Here is a 15,747-nt window from a genome sequence, read left to right as displayed (position 1 = left end):
TATGGTTAATGAAGAGGACTAGTGCGATATATGCAAAATTTTGAGGTGGGGGAGGGGAGGGGAACGGGAACCCACGAACAAGTAGATACCAAGTAAAACAAATTTGTGAAACACCTATTTTTACTATTTTTCTTTACTCTTCCGAAGGGTTTGGGTCATGGCATCATGCCCTTCCTTACTACACCACAGGACATAAACTATGTTACTACTATACACATGACAATGAAACAAGTATAAATATCTTTGAGAAAAAAAAACACTGGATGAACAAAGAAATTAGGGTTATGTAGTTTTTATTAATCTTCACAGAACCATATAAAAGAAAACAAGTTAAAGATCAAATTACACAAATTATGAAACAAATGAATACACTTTGAATTTTTAGCATTTCTTTTTAACATGGTAGTGACTAATTTAAAGAATCCAAATACATGTACACATTAAGACTTTCTCAGAAGCTGTAAGGAAATTGTCACAAGAAATCTCTCTTTTTTATAAAAATATGAAATTTCTGAATCTCAAATCAAATCACCGAATCGCTGCAATACTTTAGCTCAAAATATGCACCTGATTCAAGTTGCAAACATTATAGGACTCCAAAAATATTTTTTTGGGAAGCTATCTTTGCTGATATCTGACAAACACAGTAATCAGTGCAATACATGTACTGTTTTTTTTTTCAAGGGTATTTTGAGTACCAGTAGTCCTGGGTGTTGGTACTCCAAATTCGTGCTCAAAGGGAACTTGCCCTTAGATTGAACATTTCAACAAATCAATTTTGATGTGATCAAGCTACTTGAGTACTTTGTCGACCCTGGTCAAACAATTTTTAATACAGATTTGCAAAGAGCACAATCTCAGCATTACTGATGTGAAAACCGCATGCTGATACCATCTTTAGTTCAAAAATTATGGAAGTTGGAACACCAAGAGATGCAATTAGGTGATGTGATGAAGTGGCCCTATTTTGGCTAGTATCTCCAAATAAAAATTACGACAAACGACTCATTTAGCTTGACCGCATCACAAGTGTTCTTCATCTTTCTCTTCTTTCCTCATAATATCGAAATAAACAAAATATAGCTGGGTTCATGTAACTATCAGATGGCCACTTTTAAATGATGGTAACAATACTTGCTTATTATTAAAAAAAATATCAGAGACTGCAAACCTCCCAGGCATGGTTTACACTTTCAAAAGGGTTCTACAAAAGTATTTGAAATTTACTTTCAATGTGTACATCATCTGTGTCTGAACATAAAAATCATGTTACTTGCACATTACACATACAGGTTAATGTACATCAGAGCATGACATCACATTCAAAATGCGCTCACAGAATAACAAAGCAAAACTCACTTAGATTCGTAACCCCCAGAATGTCAAATACTTTCAAAGATGTATGATGAACTAAAAAGTGTCACAATTTGACTGCGCAAATTGTTTAGTTTGGACAAATGTAGCAAACAGTCCACAAATGTCCAAATGTCTGACAATAATTTCACCCGCTGATAAAGTTAGAGTTGGAACTTAGAAGGCAAGAAGTTGCTTGTCATATCATCTCCAGCATGGCTGCCATTTCTCGTATTTGCTTTGAGAAATTCTGGAAAAGAGAAAAACAAAAATAAATATTTTTAATTAAAAAGCATGTTTTCATAACCTCAAAATGTTTCAATACAACTTCAAATACAATCTCCAGACAGGAATATGTTGGGTAAGATTACTTATGTAAGTGCCCATCTCAATTCTGCCCGGGACAAGTTCGGGACAAGTTGCAGGTAGAATCATTTGCTTTGTCCAAACGAATTAGCTCAGGATTTGTCCTGGTGAAATTTTCATTAGCAACTGCTTGACTCACTAATACTAACTTCACTGTGGGAAGATTGCAGGGAGGTTGTTCAGAATCCTACAAGTTATACCCCCGATACGATGTCTGGAACTTGTCCAGAACTTATTAGGATATGAATTGAGATGGGCCCAACACATTCCTCTTATGTATTTATTAGTACTGTGTACAAGATTTATTTTCTTGTCTCGACTTGATGCAATCCAATCTGTGATTGCCACATCTTGTCTTAAGAAACAAATAAACCATTTATAATAATTGTATTTATAATACATGGATCCTAGGGTTTTCTCCATGCACCTACAGGATACACCCTTCATAAGCTCTCAATGTAATGTGTTGCAGAGAGCTTCCCTTTTCTTTTGGAATCAATATAAATCAGGCGGATTTTACACAACAGTAATATTCTTTTTCAGCCTCACCTTAAACTCAGCCACCGTCATCTCCAGTGACTTGGTGGTGACCTGGCCCGAGGGGTCGGCGACCTTAAGTGACATCATCACGAAGGTGGAATTGAGGCTGCGGCAGACGTCCGACGTCATGGCCACGCCCAGCTTCCACTGCATGTCCACCAGCTGGCCCACACTGAGGAGTTGGTTGACCCCCTGCGCGGAGCAGACAGACTTGCCCTGGAGAAAAGACGACATGGATAAGACACTATGATGAGTTTCCATATCTGGCAATCAGAAAGTATTGGGATGCATTCACATTGTTATGGAAATGTAAAATAGCTGACAGCCTTATATGATTTACCTTTTCTGTCCAAACCTCCTTGATGACATCTATACAGCTGTCTGACCATACAAGGCTCTGTCTGAGTTCCTTCACGAGGTCATCTGGTAAAACTTTGGCCCTTGCGGCTGATCTGAGTTAAGCAAGAAGCCAAAACAGACCAAATAAAGTGATTAGAACTCTTCTACATAGTGAACACCGACAGTAAGTCGCTGATTCTTGTATTAGGCCAAAAAAATAATAGTTCTGCTTCCAGTTTCCCTACCTACCCTATTCTGAGAGCCCCTATGCTAATTTTTTTATGTAAAAATGAGAAGGAAAAAACCCAAACCATCAATTTTTACCTTTTACCCTTGACTGCATGCAGACGCCTCCATATGATCGTACACAAAAAAATTGGCAAAAAAAAAAAATTACCTACCTACCTACCCTATTTTCGAATGCCATGTAATCGGAAGCAGAATTATTTTTTTTTTTGCCTTAATACTTTCTTGCTTCATTCTCTCATTTCTTTTTGATATGCCTCATGTAAAAGACAATTTCAAATGTTAGTTTTGCTGTGAGGAACTGTGGAACAGGTTATTTGAGCGGTCCTGAGAAGACCCAAAATATCATTGTGGAATTGCTAGATACCTGAATAGGAATGTTAGAGCATTGATGGCTCCTTGGACAGCTTGCTCACTGCTCTGTACATCGACGTCATGCAGTTTCTGCAAAGGAAAATAAAACAAAAGTTAGCAGACGGCAATTAAATCCTGAACAGTAATAAACAATTTTAAGCCAGCTGTGAAGTATAGTGACTGCAAAGATTTGTGTGTTTAAAGCTGGAGTCCATCATTTGCAGCTATCCAAAAAGTAACTGGCGTAATTCTTGTTGGAAAACATACTTGGTTGAAAGATTGTAAGGGGACTAAACTCCCTGTGAAATTATTCTTTCTGGAAAGCTGTCATTTTGAAGAAATCAACAAAAGAAGGCCTTTCCAACGGTGCTTCTTAAGACGCACCGTAGGAAATTTAAATTAGTAGTTCGTTTTGTTTTGCAGCGAAGCGCGCACAGGCATTGGCACGATGCACACGCCCGGGCAGTTGCTATAATTCGTCGGAGCAGTGCACGACATCGCATAGCTGCAATCAGCTCATTGAGAACGTGTCTAGGACGCTGAATTCAGGCCCAATTCAAAACATGATTCAGCAACTTTTGATTTGAAATCAAGATCCTAGAATGCTATTTTTCTCGGAATATACAGCTGAAGCTGAGCTGAAACTTCATCAGGTTAGTTGTTCAATATACCCTTCTTTAGATTTTGACCACATTTGTTGCTTCAAACGAACAAAATGCACTAATTTCAAATGATGGACTATACCTTTAAATGAATGAACAAAAACATATGGCGTTTTTTGGCCACATTTGAGAGCCCAGTGGATGGGACACACTGCCTGGATGGTTTGCACGCATATGGCGTGAAGTACGCACGACCAAAGCCTTGTAGGTTTAACTTAACTTTCGTGATTAATTTACTGTTCAGTGCTGTGAAACCATCTTTGAGTAAGAGTGCTATATAAATGACTATATTGTATTGAATTGTAGAACAATTTCCCCTTGTCCTGCATAATCTTTCACAATCTCCTGGTGACGTTTGAAGGATCTTGGAATTGTCAGGGGTAATGATGCATTCAGTTGACAAAAATAGCAACACGATTCTAGATCGATTTCCGCCGTCTTACATCAAGGTACTGCGTGGCACTGACAAGACCCTTGGAGAACTGCAGGAAGGCGATGACTTCATGGCAGAGCTCTGCAAGAAGATCCTTGGGAAAAAGGTTTAAGATCTCCACGGCACTGGTGAATCCTATTAAAAAACGGAAATCCAATCAATAGTGTGGTGCGCTTTATTTTCCTCGGAAAGAATGTTGCATCCTAATGCCACTTTTTTAATCATATATTATCTCAAACTAGAGTGAAGGTAAGTCATTGCAAAAGTGTTGAAAAGACAACAATCTGGGTCTGAGAAACATTTCCAATTTTGTTAGAAAATACTTTGAAAATTAATTTGGCGTGGGTTTTTCCCCCTGTTCAGCAACCAAGAAAGACAATATAGTGTAAACACTGAGTGTAATATTTAATGAAAATCGTTTGAAAACTGAAGAAACAACTCGAACCATATTCAGGCCATGACAGATGATATATGATGCACCATGTATTCATATGCAATGCAATGCATAAAGGCCGTTCATGTCAAAGACGAGTGCCTCGGTCGATAGGCCGTTCGAGTAGTGCCCAAGTTTAAATGGAAAGATTCCCATATCTGGCCATCAAAGAGTGATAAAAATATTATCATAATATTATGCCCTTAAAAGTAAAATTTTGCTGGGAAAATATTGAAGTTTTTACAAAGAAAACACTTAGACATTTTCAGACTAGTCCCGTAGGGTTTGTGCACAGGGTGACAAGTGATGGCCAGATATGGGAATCTCTGTATCAGCCATCATCAGAAAGTGAAAATATGACCTAAAAGTCAAATTTAGCAGGGAAAATATTAAATATTTACTGAGAAAACACTTCGAAATTTTCCGACCAGTCTCATACGGTTTACGCACAGGGTGAAAAGTGAGGGTCAGATATGTATGGGGGATTGGGAATATTTCCGTTTAAATTTGTGTGCGCAATTTGCAGCACAGAAATTGAGCTCACAAGTTTAATTTTTTAAACAAGTGTAAAATTATAAAGCCGAAGGTATCCAGATTGCGTTTAACAACTATCTGGGTTCCTTCCTCCATTGTATTTACTAATTTGTGTGGCTAAACTGAAACAGTAATGATGCATGGCCATGGGGAGGGGGCAATGGGGGGGGGGGGCTGGTTTGAGAAATGGGGGACGACTCGACTATACGCGAAGTCCAAAAAGTTGAAAACTCTGCAGTGAAACCTTTCTTACCCTCTGGGATTGTTTGTAGAACAGCATGCCCCATTCTTCTACTTATGCCAGTGACGGCGTTTTTGCTGTTGCTAACTCGAATGAGGGAATTTTAACCCCACATTTCAAGTTACTGTCGGCATAAAATAGGAGGTGTTGCCTGTTGTGTGTTGGTCAGCTGCAGTCGCCGGTCCTAATGATAGCGCCCTCATCGGCTACGGTAGCATGGATCGTTTTTGAAACCCCGACTTCGTTCCAACTCAGGCTTCAGGAATGCAGTTCGGCAATGGAGTTGGAGCCGGAACGGACCGAAGCCGGGATTTGGTAAACGCCTTTGGTAACGCCAGTGTTCAAAATTCAATTAAAAAAATGTGTCCTGTTTTCCCTTTTGTATCTAAAATCGAACAGCAACAGTAACATAAATCTATGAAGGCAACGACAAATAGGAAGTGCAGATTGCTTTCTTTTGTTGGGGGGGGGGGGGGGGGCTTTATTTGGGGGGGGGGGGGGTTCTTCCTCACAAGTTTTCCCTGCAATTTTTTAAAAGGAAATTTAACCCCCCAGTCCTTTTTTTTCTCCACCCGTTTTTTGTAAAGAGAAATGATTGTTTCCCCAACTCCCAACACTCTGTAAAATTGTGCTTCTGCGCCCCCCCCCCCTTGCAATTATTCCCTTTCGAATTCTTTTTGAAATAAACTTTAACCACCAACATAACCACTATAACAATTGTTAATTGGACCAACCCAGTTCAATTCTTTATTACAAAATGGTAAACATTAATTTTTCAGGCAAAAAAAAAGAAGACAAATACACAAAAGTACAAATATGAACTGTGGAGTCATACTTGTCCAAAGTTAAATCAACAGTTTTATTATTTTCCAATGATGTAGTATGACCCTTTTACCAACTGCATTATGCAGAATTCTGACACAATTTTGCTTTGTTTGCTTTTGACAAATTATAAACTGGCCTTCATTCTTATACTTGATGAGATATCTCAAGTCAACAAGGTTTAAATCGGACAATGCAATGATTGGTTATGTGAGCTGAGAATAAGTGGGTTGTAGATAAACACTGATATTACTTGGTACTCACGTTTATTTCTTAAAGAAAACAGTGATTTTAAGGCACATAGAATCCTTATCACATGACCCAAAGTGAATGTTCCTTTTCAACAAACATTAACACAAGGAACTACATCAGCATGTCGAATGGATGAGATTGAAGTTGATGAAAGAAATATCTCACATTTCATTTGCAGATTACTGACTATCTATTAACTGACCCTGAAATTGTTGTTTTCAGGTGTAATATATTCAATGCCTTTAAATATGTTTTATAGAAACAAAGGTCATCTCGTTGACATAGCATGACATCATGGATCATCTGTCTCATTAAAATGATATGTACAAGTACATGCACCAAGTCTACACTATTTTGGGGCACCCATAGCCCATGAATAATATTTGCAAAGGTACATACATACATGTACATTGCATAACAATAAATGGAAAATTGGGAGTTCCTTTCGTCTGGATTGAAAAGCAGACAAAATGCATCCTAGACTACAACTTTACGGCTTTTTAAAAATCCTGATAATTTACAAATGTACAGCTCTACAATCACATTGCAATTATTAAGTGGCCTTGCTGTCTGTTGGTTTATCCGATCTTGGTGCAAAAGGATCACTCCAGACCCTCATACCTAGAGCACAAATAATTAGAGAAGAGAAAACAATATTCACTGTTTGTGTCAGGTTATATAACATGTTTATATCCTTGAGGAAAGAAACTCATCTGCTACAAAAAGTTTCAAAGTAGTGGGCACTGAATTTTTTTTTTATTCTAGCAGGATCTTTCTCAAGGGAAGTTTTGCCTCTTAGAAAAACCTCAGGCTTTTAACTTTCTAACGATTGTCAATTATATTCAGTTAAATCAAGTCAGCAAGCTGTTTGAATCATTTAATTTCTCATCTATTGGACACTTAGGATGAGAAACTTTAAAAAAAAAACACAGCTTTCATGCTCAGTTCTCAACAGTTTTATCTTACTCGTGCACAGTTACAGCATTCTACCAAACTGCAGTTTGCTTGAATAAATCAACAAAAATGCCATCTTGCTCCAGTATTCAAGCAAATGTATGTGGTCTGCGACCAAAGTAAAGAAAACTCATATTGTCAAATCTTGGTGTTGCAACTGAAATACTCACCGCCTGGTTGGATACCGGCCTGATCTATACCCTTCCTCGTTTCTTTCTGGACTTTCTCTGTAGGCACAAATTATAACCAATAAGTTAAAGATTAAGTGTCAAATGTAAACGACTTACTTTCAGATCTAAACCAGATCAGAAAATATGTACTGTTGCCTTCACCTACATCTACATATTCACATGGAGCACCAAACGCAACAACCAACACAAATCTGGGACTGAGAAACATTTCCAATTTTGTTAAAAAAATACTTTGAAAATGCAATCGACTCTCCTTAGACTTTGTACACAACCAAAGTTGTGCCTGGATACTACATTCTTTCCATAAACACTTACGCCATTTCTTGGGGTTAACCATTGGAGAGACGACTATCGGATACAGAGCAAGACCAATGAAGCCCACCAGTCCAGCAATGATGAGTGAATTCCGTGTGCGTAAACGGGAAAGGCTGGCCATCTTACTGGTAGTCATTCGCTATGCACAACTTGCATGTATAGACTACAGTTCCATACAGTCGTACCAACACCAAGGGTCTCTGGTTTCAAAGGAAGGAATGAACAAGAAATACAAAAATACTAAATTACTATGCTGCGTAAAAAGGTACAAGCAAGAGTAGATTATTTCAGAAGGGGGCAGGGTATTGCTAAACACACACTTGATTTCTATTTAGATTTAGAACCTACCATTATTATATCAGATTATTGAACGTTTTTGTGCCAAATGCATTTGGTATCTGTATCAAATGTTGATTCCAACATTAACCCCCCTCCCCCCCCCCCCCCCCGAAAGGAAGTTATGCCACTCTCTCATCATTATTTCAATGAAGGTCAGTCAATGCAAAAGGTTGAAGAGACATAGGCCCCTACAATTTACAATATGCCATATGGGACTGAGAAACATTTTTCCAATTTTGTTAGAAAATGCATTGAAAATGCACTCGACTCTCCATACACTGATACACTTTGTATACAACCAAAGAACTGGTGCACGGATACTACATTGTCTCCCTCGTAAAAATCCTAGATTTCAGTATCTACAAACAGAACACCCCCCCCCCCTCTCTCCATGCTCTCCGGCTCCCCGCCCCCAAATCCTAAATCGAAAACACGAGAAAGTAACTGCCCATCAGTAATCACAGTAATAATTATCATCTTTCTCTTTCTTACTTACTAGCTTTCAGCTGTGTCTGTACTTGTACTTGTTTTGTGGGGTTTAAGAACAAAACTGTTGACTTATAATGTTGCCTCCTAGACAACTAGCAATGCTTGAAAATCTCGGGAAATCATCCACTGCACTGCTGCTGCTGTTGCATGCAGTATACAAATAAAGCGCGCCCTCACGTGGCAGTTCTGCGCCAATATTAGCCATTTCCAAAACCTCGTTTTCGTTCCAGATCCAGCACCGTCCCTGGCTCCATTATTCCGAATCGCTTTATTATACGAGTTCTAAAAAAAGTTTCTTGTCCGGTCTTTTGGAGAAAAAAAAGATGAGGCAGGTACCACCCTGATCCTCTCCCCCCCCCCCCCCAAAAAAAAAAGATGACAGATTTTTCAATTTGGCAGATGAATTCTTCCATTTTCTCGACTCTTTTGCTGGTACAAAATTGTGTTCAAAGGAGCTGTTCACCTTTCTAAATAATTTTGTTGAAAACAAATAAAAAGACACAATATATTTTCAAAATATATTACAAATATATGAATTTCAAGGAAAAAAAGGAGGCGGACAGGAAAAACAAAGTGGACGGGAATGAGAAACTGATTTCTTAGCCTTTTTTTTCTTTGAATCAAATAGAAAAAACTAACCTTTTGGAATCAGGTGTTCCACTAATATCAGTCAAAGGTCAAACTGGGGTCATTTAGGGGTCATTTTGAAGTAATTTCAGAATTGATACTTCATCATTTTTCATCCAATTTTGAACAGGTTTAGCCAAATTTCTTGTGCGACAACTTTAATAACCAACAAATATCAAGTTCGATGCATAATTCATCTACTTCAAAAATGTTTTACAATCAAAGAAAAAACAACCGAGGGACAGCATGATATTGAATACGTCACGTTTTTATTTTCCTATGAACTTTTTTTAATGCTGCCTTCCACACAATCCAAACAGAGGATATAAAATGGATCTTTTTTTTTTCAATACAGGGCGAGTAAAAAAAAGGGAACCCAAATAAAATGATAGGACCATTTTTCAAACGAAGTGTCTGCGTGTAGCACTTTCAAAATCTAGGATATGAAAGCCCAATTAATAAGCCTTCTTTTAGTACAAGAATCATTCAAATCACTCATGTACTTTTCAAGTTACAGGATTTTAAACACAACCACTGTTTGAAAGTTCTGTCCACGAGTCACCAAAAAGGTAAGTGTTCTTTCAGCAAAACGAAAAACAATTCACAGAGGTATGTGCGAGAACTGTTTTCGTTTTGCTGAAAGAACACTTTTGTGTGGAGGCAGTTGGAGGATTTTGCAGGATTGAGGTTGCATCCTAGCAAAAATGCCTAGGGAGTTAGGGTTAATGATACTCACGTGGCAAACTAAAAAAGTTCTGTAAGTAAAAGATAGAGAACAACTGTCACATTTTGGACCCTAAATTTGACCCTAGCTAGTGACGTTCAAAACAGTTACTTCAACGTGAAACCACAGAGGGAGCTATATTACATCATTACTAAATATTTCCTCTGAATACTCCAGCTGACATTATTTCAAATACATTTTTCAAACAATAAATTTACAAATATTTACAAAGACTACAGGATTTTTATATATACAAAATGCACACAAATCTGACTAGGAGAGGACTGCATTGAATGTATACATTTTCTACTTCACGAATTCTATATACATTGTATTGCATTCAAGCATTCTGAACAACAATCTTTAATACTTTATTTTGTAGACAATTCATTTCCTATTTAGTGAGTACTCCTGTGATTTTATTTTTTACACATCTCTGATGAGATTGATGCGTAATCACAAAAAACCCTGACAATGATTTCACAAATTACTCACAAACCACATATCTTCCTAGAAATACTCAAAGTGACCTTTTTGCTAACCTTTGAACCTTCACAAGTGAAACACTTATAAACCCGAAGAGACAATTGGTTTTTTTTAATCCTACGATTAAGTTGACATCACATGCAGGAAGTAATATTTCCATACCTAATGACCACTTTTTCTGTACCTGCAAACCTTAATAAAAATGTATTCATATTACATGTTCTACACACAACAAACTACATCACTCCATAACTTAATAATTAGTATTAGAAATTTCGCGTCATTTTCGGTGGACAAAATAACCATGTCTTGATCAATATTAGGTTTTGCCCTTCACTGACGTATAAACACTGTACACTCGGTGTGTTACCCCTGAGTGAAAGTGAGATCAAAATCCCTCGGTTGGACTGGAACCACAACCTCCTGCTTTCTAGTGCGGATGTCTTGATCAGTTGTACAGGTCCTTGTGTTGTCTTTACTGCAGCAAAGAGTCAATGGAGTTTTCCATGCCACCTTGTTTCCTGAAGACAAATTAGAAACAAATTATATTAGCTGCTGATAAGGGAACACTCTTAACCAGTTGGCGTTGGAGGACGTGATAACATGCACTGGTTGTTTTTATACACAGGCACGGCTGACGGGTTAAGAGATCAAGAATGCCTTGACTCGCCTCCGGGTGACGTCTAAACATGCTAACCCCTCGTGTCTCTTGTACACAAACATAAGTCTGTGAAGTCTGTGGAGGTAAACAGTGTGTTGATCTAGAATTGGCCGTTGTGCACGGCCTATTGTTATACCATTTACGCTCCAGTGCACACCCTGAGTATTGAAACATATAAGGTTTTGGGAAGAAATATCGTACAAATACTTTTGAAATGACTCTTGCGAATCAGTATTTGTGGCATTTGGCTGTGTATCAGAAGTTGGCTGGAAAATTTGGCTTTGCGAAAATCGAAATTTTCGGCAAAAATAATCCCAGGGGCGAAGTGGTTAAATGTGACCAGGAAAATGATGTACGAACAATGGCTTGATTTATCGCATTCTGTGTTTCCTGCAGAAATTGTTTTCCCAGCTGCAACCCTAAAAAAAAGGTTAAACCCACGTTTTATCACCAATGTGTGCTTTCAGTGCCGACACAAAATTTGGCGCTAACATTTCCAAAACGGAATCCTCGTTTACAGCTTGCACGCAATGTAAATGAGCCAAATTCCATGTTGATTCTTAAAATACTCTTCATGTTACCTTTAAATACACTGCTGTAGTCAGCAACAATTGTTTAGTTATAATAAGCAAAACTGTGAAATCTTGCCCTTGTCTCACAGCGCCACAGTAAAAAAAACCCTAAAAACCGAAGAATGATAAAGACTGACCTTTTGCTGGACTTCTGCCTACCAGATGCCGTCTTGGGCCGCCTATTGGATGTAGATTTCATCTTGGCAAATCCTCGAGCTGCCCCCTCAGCCGTGTAAGCCAGGTACACGTTGGACAGGTCGGGCTCCCCGTACTCCTTGCCTTTATCTTTGTCTGGGATGGGCGTCTGCTTACGCATGTTGTTACCGGTGTAGGCTACGCATTTCTGTGGAAATCAATAAAACATGTGGCTATACTTTATTTTGTGCTTGATATCTGGTTAAGAAGGCAATCATGTGAAATTATCTATGGCTTGTTGTGGATTGTCCAATATTTATCTTGTGATTGATAGCTTATTGTGTGACTTTATCCAAGTCATCACAAGTCATCACAAGTCTTCACAAGTTATCACAAGTCAATCACAAGTCATCACAAGTCATCACAAGTCATCACAAGTCATCACAAGTTATCACAAGTCATCACAAGTCATCACAAGTCATCACAAGTCATCACAAGTCATCACAAGTCATCACATGTCATCACAAGTCATCACAAGTTATCACAAGTCATCACAAGTCATCGCAAGTCTTCACACGTCCTAACAAGTCCTCACAACCGATCCCATTAGCTCGGTGGTCAAGTGATAAGACATCTGCACTAGAAAGCAGGAGGTCGTGGGTTTGAGTCCCACCCGAGTGATTTTTTCCAACTTTCACTCAGGAGGTAACACACCGAGTATACAGTGTTTAAACGTCGGTGAAGGGCAAAAAACCTAATTTGGTTTATATCACCCCGACGCAAAATTCCATCTTATAATAAGTCCTCACAAGTCCTTACAAGTAATCACAATTCATCACTAGTCCTAACAATTCATCACAGGTCATCACAAGTCTTCAAAAGTCCTAACAAGTCCTCACAAAGTCTTCAAAAATCATCACACGTCATCTCAAGTCATCACAAGTCATCACAAGCCTTCACAAGTCATCACAAGTCCTCCCAAGTAATCACAAGTCATCACAAGTAATCACAGTTATCACAAGTCTTCAAAAGTTGACTTAAACCAGTGTCCACTTGTGATAACCTACTCAAATAAACCACGATGCATTCCTTTGCTACTGCTCATCCACTCTTACTTCTAACATGACTTTTGATTTCACTTGTGACTGACCTAATTACAACTCTGGCTCATAAAAAGAATGCAAACACAATTCCTAGTCGAAATCCAGCAGAGAATTTAAACTTTAAACTGTAAAGAAAAACCAGTACGGGAAGAATAAAAGACTAAGGACACAGCAAAGTACGTACCAGTTGCCACTCTCCAATGTCCTCATTCCAGTGAACGTACTGCTCAATCATCTGCTGGAACTCTACCGGGATGAAGCTGTCGATGATCAGCATCTGTAGGCGCAGCTCTCTGCTGAGCTGACGGATGTTTTCCAACAGTCCTTCCATCTCTCGTTGGTGCTCCTGCTGTAGATCTGCAACCTAAGACAGACAAAAGCAGTGTTGAAAGTCAGTTTATGCTTTTAAGAGTCCCTTCCAATGGTACCTCCCAACCTTCTCTCTATAACCGTAAAGGGGCTACTTGTACATGGAGTGGTAAGACCTTGACAAGAAGAGGCAAGGATGGCTCCTTAATTTTAAGATTTCTTGACTCCTACCTCACTCTTGGCGCTCATGAGCATGCTCCAGACTTTCTTCAGCTTCTTGGTCTTGCCCACGGCCTCCTCTTGGAGGTTGCCAAATTTCTCCTCAATGTCCACCCTCTCAGCCTCCTTCTCGGCCAGCTCCTGCCGCAGGCTCTCCTGCTTCCTGGCTCGCTCCTCCAGCTCCCGTGCCGACTCCTCCAACAGCCTCTCCTGCTCCTCCGATTTCTTGAGCAAGTCCACGCCGCCGACGATCACTTTCTTCTCCACGGCTTTCAACTTGTCTTTCAGTACATCGTGTTCGTGTCTGCAATCAAGAACAAAATGTTACCTTTAATGCTACCTTGATTATAATAATCATTTTCTTAATTTCCTGGTTGTGAAACCAAGCATTGCTCAAGAGCGCCAGTGGCCTTGGAGTGCACTAGCCTAAACAAAACCTGTGGAGAGGAGATAATGAAGAAATGGGCCGTTTCCTTCCTGATATCAAACTCCTGATATTATTGCTTCCATTTTCGATCCAGACCACTGAAAAATATTTTGGTTTCCATTGGCCTCGAGTACAAAATATGAACTCATTTGCACTTTTTCAAGGAGGACGGAAGGGTGGAATATTGATATAATCATATATTAAGTAATTAATTAACCAGTTTGCGCCGGGATTATTTGACACTGACCGACCCAGGTGCGGGATTGTTTTTCACGAACTTCGATACCAGACGGGTTCAGGCCGTCATGTGCGGGTAGCACACCCTGATATTTTCAGCCTCGCTCGCTGCAAGCGGGTCACAGACAGATATTTCCAGCCTCACTCGTTGCGTGTTTATACATCATCCGTTCCGAATACCGCAAAACTTTTTTGTGATTACACGTCAGCCGACGTGAACTGGTTAATAAACAAACAAAATGAATTGACCCCAGTTCCTGTCCGGGTTAGTTGGGAATTATTTTTCATCCTGGGTACTCACTGTGCCTTATGGAGATCATCTTCTCTTCGCTCCAGCTCTTGTTGCACTTTGTTTCTCTCTTCCTCCTCCATGTCTTTCTTCTCTTCCAGCGCCCGTCTCTCCTCATCGATGCGTTTCTGCATGGCCGCCATCTTTTCGGGAGACAAATTCCGCTTTCCTGCAAAGGGAAATATTTACCGCGATCAACTTTGGTTCAGACTGGGTTAAGTTTCTTTCAAGCCCACTAAATGTGAGCCAAATTTTAGCCTTTGAATGCAGTACAAAGTACAAATGCCCAAGTACCATACCTCTCTTCCTGTGTCTGTGCCTCTCCCCTGTTCCCCCGTCAACGTCATCTTCCGATCCCGATTCTTCCTCAGAACCACTCCCATCGTCAGAAACCCCTCCTTCACCTAAAAAAGAAAAAAAAGAAAGAACACTTCATGATTTACATGTACCGGTACATACAAATCAATAAACCCTATGAAATTAGGCCCCCCCCCCCCCCCGAGGATTTTTTTTCCCATTTTTTTGGGGTTCAGCAATTATTTCAATAAATGGTTAGAGAGTTCTGACATCAATCCCAAAAAAAAAAAACCGCTCAAAAAACCATTTCAAAATGGGTATATAATTTGCAGTATGCATAATAATTGTCAGTTTTGAAGAGCGCTCACGTTTGGAAGGTGGGTACCATGCCACCCCCCCCCCCCCTGCTTTTTTAATTTACAGAGGCCAAGTGTTCAGAGAATAAAAAACATGTCTACATTTCGGTGCGGATGTGCGGTTACACACCCCCCCCCCCCCTCCGACATCCAAAGCTGGATTCGCTACTGAGTTGGGGTGGTATACTGATAAACTGCAGACTATCATTTGCAAGTTCAGATCAAATGTGGCGATCAATGATACCTGTACAGTGCAAGTACTACAGTGTACAAGTAATGGGTGATGGCTTCCGCTAGATCATCTTGGCAGAATTTCCATGTTTCGAGCCTTAATGAGAAATATGAGGCTATTGAACAAAGATATAACCAAAAAGGCGCACTTAGTGCTGAAATCATTGCACTAATTGGCTTTTTTTTTAACATAGTCTTTCTCTACACAGTG

At 39.4% G+C, this 15,747-nt stretch overlaps 3 protein-coding genes across 4 annotated transcripts in view; all 3 read right to left on the bottom strand.

The window, feature by feature from the left end:
* Window positions 1–1,401: 1,401 nt before the first annotated feature.
* On the bottom strand, window positions 1,402–5,700 carry LOC119728249 (COMM domain-containing protein 6-like). Its single transcript, XM_038200406.1, has 6 exons — window positions 5,514–5,700; window positions 4,304–4,428; window positions 3,212–3,288; window positions 2,600–2,711; window positions 2,269–2,475; window positions 1,402–1,603 (listed from the first exon to the last, which is right to left on the bottom strand). Exons 1-6 carry the CDS (start codon window positions 5,545–5,547, stop codon window positions 1,553–1,555), a joined length of 606 nt encoding a protein of 201 aa, XP_038056334.1. The 5' UTR covers window positions 5,548–5,700; the 3' UTR covers window positions 1,402–1,552.
* A 636-nt stretch (window positions 5,701–6,336) lies between these two features.
* Window positions 6,337–9,034, bottom strand: LOC119728838 (small integral membrane protein 20-like). Of its 2 annotated transcripts, none has more exons than XM_038201242.1 (4): window positions 8,871–9,034; window positions 8,036–8,235; window positions 7,700–7,756; window positions 6,337–7,196 (listed from the first exon to the last, which is right to left on the bottom strand). In XM_038201242.1, the coding sequence occupies exons 2-4, from the start codon at window positions 8,169–8,171 to the stop codon at window positions 7,129–7,131; spliced, it is 261 nt and encodes an 86-aa protein (XP_038057170.1). In that variant the 5' UTR covers window positions 8,172–8,235; window positions 8,871–9,034; the 3' UTR covers window positions 6,337–7,128. The 2 variants fall into 2 exon arrangements, with proteins under 2 accessions (XP_038057170.1, XP_038057169.1); XM_038201241.1 differs by having other exon boundaries at window positions 8,867–9,032.
* A 1,429-nt stretch (window positions 9,035–10,463) lies between these two features.
* Window positions 10,464–15,747, bottom strand: part of LOC119728392 (kinesin-II 85 kDa subunit-like) — a 24,269-nt gene continuing 18,985 nt past the window's right edge. Inside the window, exons 10-15 of the mRNA XM_038200616.1 lie at window positions 14,952–15,056; window positions 14,665–14,821; window positions 13,712–14,003; window positions 13,356–13,535; window positions 12,071–12,276; window positions 10,464–11,221 (exon numbers count right to left, since the gene is read on the bottom strand). Of these exons, the coding sequence (XP_038056544.1) occupies window positions 11,176–11,221; window positions 12,071–12,276; window positions 13,356–13,535; window positions 13,712–14,003; window positions 14,665–14,821; window positions 14,952–15,056 (986 nt within the window). The 3' untranslated portion in view covers window positions 10,464–11,175. The remainder of the gene's footprint in view (window positions 11,222–12,070; window positions 12,277–13,355; window positions 13,536–13,711; window positions 14,004–14,664; window positions 14,822–14,951; window positions 15,057–15,747) is intronic.

The sequence above is a fragment of the Patiria miniata genome, unplaced genomic scaffold (genome assembly GCF_015706575.1).
Source record: "Patiria miniata isolate m_02_andy unplaced genomic scaffold, ASM1570657v1 HiC_scaffold_20, whole genome shotgun sequence".
In the NCBI taxonomy this organism is placed as follows: Eukaryota; Metazoa; Echinodermata; class Asteroidea; order Valvatida; family Asterinidae; genus Patiria; species Patiria miniata.
This window is presented reverse-complemented; position numbering and strand designations above follow the sequence as displayed.

What these genes read in the sequence shown, in the direction of transcription:
- LOC119728249 (XM_038200406.1), bottom strand. Translation starts at nt 5,547, where the DNA reads ATGGGGCATGCTGTTCTACAAACAATCCCAGAGG. An exon ending in GTGCCACGCAGTACCTTGAT is followed by an intron (nt 3,289 to 4,303) that starts GTAAGACGGCGG and finishes TTTCCTTTGCAG; the next exon opens with AAACTGCATGACGTCGATGT. An exon ending in TGACGGTGGCTGAGTTTAAG is followed by an intron (nt 1,604 to 2,268) that starts GTGAGGCTGAAA and finishes TCTCTTTTCCAG; the next exon opens with AATTTCTCAAAGCAAATACG.
- LOC119728838 (XM_038201242.1), bottom strand. Translation starts at nt 8,171, where the DNA reads ATGACTACCAGTAAGATGGCCAGCCTTTCCCGTTTACGCACACGGAAT. An exon ending in GGTTAACCCCAAGAAATGGC is followed by an intron (nt 7,757 to 8,035) that starts GTAAGTGTTTAT and finishes TTGTGCCTACAG; the next exon opens with AGAAAGTCCAGAAAGAAACG. An exon ending in GGCCGGTATCCAACCAGGCG is followed by an intron (nt 7,197 to 7,699) that starts GTGAGTATTTCA and finishes TTTGTGCTCTAG; the next exon opens with GTATGAGGGTCTGGAGTGAT.